This window comes from Micropterus dolomieu, linkage group LG01 (assembly GCF_021292245.1).
Source record: "Micropterus dolomieu isolate WLL.071019.BEF.003 ecotype Adirondacks linkage group LG01, ASM2129224v1, whole genome shotgun sequence".
Classification (NCBI taxonomy): Eukaryota; Metazoa; Chordata; class Actinopteri; order Centrarchiformes; family Centrarchidae; genus Micropterus; species Micropterus dolomieu.
Genome location: NC_060150.1, coordinates 50,513,546 through 50,518,696, shown reverse-complemented (window position 1 = coordinate 50,518,696; position 5,151 = coordinate 50,513,546). Strand labels below are relative to the sequence as shown.

The window sequence follows — 5,151 nt, the reverse complement described above, 5'->3', positions numbered from 1 at the left end:
CTCTTGGACCTTTCATCTGCTTTCGATACTGTTGATCATAATATTATGATAAACCAACTCCATGATCTGGTTGTGATGTCTGGATCGGTTTTAAAATGGTTTTCATCCTACCTTTCTGGTAGAAGTTTTTGTGTTTATGTAAATCAGATCATGTCTGAAGCTGCAGGACTGTCGTATGGGGTACCTCAGGGTTCTGTCTTGGGACCCATCCTGTTCCTTTTGTATATATATCCTCTCGGACAGATAATTAGTCAATTCAGTGACATATCTTACCATCTGTATGCGGATGATATTCAACTGTATTGCTCATTCAAGGAAACTGAGTTCCATAAATTGTCGTCTTTGACTAACTGCTTGACCCGTGTTAAACAGTGGTTATGTGACAACTTCCTGCTTCTGAACTCAGAGAAAATAGAAACACTGATTATCGCCCCTGAAAGTAGAATCCCTCAGATTAAACAGCATATTGGTGACTTAGGCTCGTCCGTCCAGCTGAGCCTCAGGAGCTTAGGTGCTGTTTTTGATTCAGCGATGTCCTTAGAGTACCACTCCAAACAACTAGTCAGAAACTGTTTCTTCCATCTAAGGAATATTACCAAATTAAGAACACTGGTGTCAAAGGGTGAGTTGGAGATGATCATTCATGCTTTTATTTCCTCTCGTTTAGATTACTGTAACAGTCTTTTTACTTGTTTGAGCAAGAAGGAGCTTTACCGTCTCCAGGCTGTTCAGAACTCTGCTGCAAGGCTTTTAACTCACATTAACAAAAGAGCACACATCACACCTGTTTTAGCAGCACTTCACTGGTTACCAGTCCAGTATAGAATTCAATTTAAAATCCTGGTTCTTACTTTTAGAGCCCTGCATGGTCAAGTTCCTCCCTGCATCTCTGAGTTGATACAGTTTCATACTCCCACCTGTAGTCTGAGGTCATCAGGTCAGAGGTTGTTAGTGGTTCCCTACACTCATAAAACCAGAGGGGATCGTTCATTCCAAGCAGTGGCAACTAGGCTGTGGAATGCTTTGCCTTCCTTTCTACATTGTGTGAATTCTGTTGATTCTTTTAAAAAGCAACAGAAGACGCTGCTATTCAAGCAGGCTTTTAGTTAGACATGGGTTTTAATGAATGGTTTTTGTGTTTTTCTATCTGTATTTAAATTTTCTTATACATTGTATTTTACTTTGTTGTATTGTATTACATTTTTTTTATTATTGATTTTTATATGTGAAAGGTGCTATACAAATACTATATATACTTTACTTACTTACTTAGAGTTTTTTTTCTCTCAGGTGAATTTCAGTCTGAAGCTTTGTGCCTGGCATTTTAGTATTTAATAATGATGATATTTATGATAAAAATAATAGCTGAAAAGCCTCTCCCAGAACATGATAAATGTCCAAGATGTGATATACTGTATGCCAGGTAAAGTGAAGTTGAAAATGTCAAGGTCATATCATATCATATCACTTTTGCAAGGACCACATGTGGCAATTATCTCGAGATTTTCATGGCGTTATAATCAAGTGATGATTCACCATAAAATGGCTCCCAAAAATGTGAAAATTATTATTCTTCACTTCTGACTCTGGTAAATTTCATTTTCTATTAAACTCATTAATTTTGTCCAAAATCTTGTATTTATAACATTACCATATATTAACATATTAAGACATTATTGTTATGTTGATATATGATTAAGTATTCTATCTGCGCTAACCTGAATTCAGGTGTGACATTATCAATTGTCAATATTTTTTCAAAACAGAAAATACTTCAAGAGTTTGTTTGAAGGTTTATTTTAAGATCATAACACACACACTGACTCGACACATGTTTAAGTGTTTAAAGAATTGTTTGTCGACAACATTTTCTCATTTACAAAATTAAACATACATTAACAGTCACTATTAAATGTTTGACATATTGTTCAAAGACATGAAGAAGATCACAAAGATGCACAGAATAACCTTCAATGAACCATACATTTATCACACATTTGATCACGTTCCTTCTCCTTCTAAATCTGATCCCTGATCAACGATTTCACTCACTTACAATCCTGGCATCCTTTCAATGATGCTTCACTACAGGACAGTGACATCACATAAATCACCTTTTTTGACATCCTCCTTCAGAGAGCCAACTAATGCCATCTCTTCTGAGCTTCCTTTTTTATCTCCATTGCTCTCTCCTACCACAGCATTTTGACCTCCCTCACTTGCACTACTTGTTTCCTCCCCTTCCTCGTTCGCATTCTGCTGCCTCTCCTCTTCCTCTTTTCTGCTGAGCGCCCTCTCTCTCAGGTTGTCCCCCTCCATACTGGAGTAGTCGTCTGAAGAATCACTGTCTTCCTCACTGTCTTCGTCACTGTATTCCCCCTTTTCCTTGGAAATGGGATAAGACCTTACAGTCAGGCGAGGAACTGCCCTATGACTACCTCCTTCTCCCCCGTTGTCTCTCCTCTGTGCTCCTTCTCCCTGTATTCCTTCTATCTCTTCATCCTCCTCCTCTCCTCTCTTCCATCCTGGCCAGAGGCGAAGTCCTATTCGGTCCTCCAGGTTACCGATTCCTGCCCTCAGTCTCTCCCTCACACTCAGTAGGAGCCTGGGGACAGACCTGTCCTGTCCTGAATGCTGGTCCCTCATGTTATAGAGGCATCCCATGAAGAGCACCAATACCAAGATGGCCAACAAAATGACAAAAATCAATAACTTGTTGCTGTTGCTGGACTTAGAGGCAAGGTTTGCGATTGTGGTGGAAAGTTGGTTAGTTGCTGTGATGGCACTGTGTGATGGCACTTTAGATGATGACGGTGGTGATGCTGATGTCATAGTAGTCCTGTCAGATGTAGAATGTTTATTATCTTGAGCTTCAGCAGATGCTGTCATGTTGTTTGGGAGAGAAGTGGTGAGGCTGTTCTGTGTTTGATTAACACCAGAAGATGCAGGAATCAGGAGAATGAACATGAATAAAGTCAGAACTAGGATGGCCCTCATGGTGACTATATGGGTCAATAAAAAGACAAAAAAGAAATAGAAAATACCAGTAAGTATAATGGCAGCATGCTATAATAACACATTATCATTATTATTTAGAAAAAAATATTCTAAATTAAATTTTGCTATATATATATATATATATTGCCTGTACCACTAACACCATTACTACTGAATATGTGGATATTGTGGCTTTAAATGAGTCACTCACTCTGGCTGACAGTGATGCCTCAGACAGATGTGGAACAATATACTAATATTGCTAGTGGATACCAAAAGTAATGTCAGAAACTCCAGTTAGAGCTCAGTGTCATCTTCAGGACAGAGTTTGAAACATTTTCATTTGAAGATCATAGTACCATTTATGGTAGAATACAATAAATTGAAAAAAACGTTTTCAAGCATTTGGTGCATGCATATATGCAGCCCATTTTCATTTCAATGAAAAAAAACTCAAACGCAAAAGGGTCACAGAAAGAAGGTATACAGGAAGACACATACCAAGTGGGTCAGGATGTGGTTGTTTCTGTGTGCCTCATACTTCTGTGTCACACAAGAAATAACAGGAAATCAGTTACCTGCAACGTTTACAAGCAATTGCTTGGTTCTCTGTTTGGCATCAAAATATATTTTTTACTATTCATCCGAGTTCACTCATTACACTGTCCTTAACCACTATGTTAAGCACCCTCTCTCTTTCTCTCTGTTCCTCTCCTGTCCTCTTTCTCTCTGTTCCTCTCTCGCCCTCTCTCTCTCTCTCTCTCTCTCTCTCTCTCTCCTTCACCCCCAACCAGTCAAGGCAGATGGCCGCCCACCCTGAGCCATGGTTCTGCTCGAGGTTTCTGCCTCTACATAAATAAAATTGAATTGAATATGTTTTAATGTGAGTCTAAACCAAATCAAAGATACTGTAGATAATTTAACCATTTTAACCCCCCTGAGTCATTGCGAAACCCTTTGTTAAAATGTGTACATGATTCAATGTAATATTTTTATTCGGTAGGCTATGGCAGATGTTTTGTTGAAAGCAGTCTTCCAGTAAAATCAGTCACACAAACACGCCACACAGATTGGAAACAATAGTGTATATATATGAAATGCTTTTTCTGTCAAATAACATAAAAAATAGTTCATCAAAAAACATATCCAACACAGAACACACAAACCTGATTATTACAGTCACGTGGTGTTCATTGGAGGTCATGCGTAATCTCTGTACACTTTGTACTGAATGTGATTTGTGACATTTTATAATCCTGTAAAATATAATCAAGCTATTTTTAACCTTGTTCCATACAAATCTCTTATTATATTTTTAATTTGTTATCTTGTTGTAATTTGTTTATGGTACGGTTGGTTCAGTCAATTAAATACTGTAAGAGTAAGTAAATAAAAATAGAGATAGTATAAAGGTTTTATGAGTGAGGAGAGGCCTGAGAGTGAGAGGAGCGTCAAAGGTTGACCAGACAGGATGTTTAATAAAGATGGAAAGCAAACACAAAACAGTGGACTGATACTTGTTTCAAGAAACATGAAAGGCAGATGAAGAAATAAGATAAGCAGAAAACAGCAACATCATCAAGAAAGAACCTAACAGACGTATTTCACTTTGTGTACACTTGTGTGAATAAACAAATATAAATGAAAGTAAAAGTTATTGACTTACACACTGAGCTGATCATCTGGTCAAGTGATGGGATGAAGTGAATGAAGAAACATAAAATAAAGAGGTGAAGCTGTGGATGAGGATGTGAAGACCAGTGCTAGAAGGGAGAAATTTAGCATGTGACAGATAAGGGCGGGAAGGTGAGAAAGAGTGAGACAAGTGGGAAGGTTTCACTGTCTTCACTTATTCAGAAAACTAGGTCAGTACAAGGGCCTAGTTGTAATTTAATTTAAACTCACATCCCTTTATATTTTATTCTAAAACGTATTACTTAAAAAAACATTCTGTCTTACAAACATGATATATATGTTAAAAATTTTATTGGGTCAAACTGTCAAAATGTTAAAAAATGGTAACTACCACATATATACATACAGTATATACTATATATATATATATATATATATATATATGTATGTATATATAACATATACACATCATATATATATATATATATATATATATATACACACACACACACACACACA

General features: G+C 37.1%; 1 protein-coding gene across 3 annotated transcripts; it reads right to left on the bottom strand.

Moving 5' to 3' along the window:
- Window positions 1-1,964: 1,964 nt before the first annotated feature.
- LOC123974578 lies at window positions 1,965-4,797 on the bottom strand. 3 transcript variants are annotated; one of them, XM_046055399.1, is made up of 3 exons: window positions 4,664-4,797; window positions 3,499-3,540; window positions 1,965-3,002 (listed from the first exon to the last, which is right to left on the bottom strand). In XM_046055399.1, exon 3 carries the CDS (start codon window positions 2,995-2,997, stop codon window positions 2,086-2,088), a length of 912 nt encoding a protein of 303 aa, XP_045911355.1. In that variant the 5' UTR covers window positions 2,998-3,002; window positions 3,499-3,540; window positions 4,664-4,797; the 3' UTR covers window positions 1,965-2,085. The 3 variants fall into 3 exon arrangements, with proteins under 3 accessions (XP_045911355.1, XP_045911347.1, XP_045911364.1); XM_046055391.1 differs by lacking the exon at window positions 3,499-3,540 and having other exon boundaries at window positions 4,664-4,788; XM_046055408.1 differs by lacking the exon at window positions 3,499-3,540 and having other exon boundaries at window positions 1,965-2,919; window positions 4,666-4,776.
- Window positions 4,798-5,151: the final 354 nt, after the last annotated feature.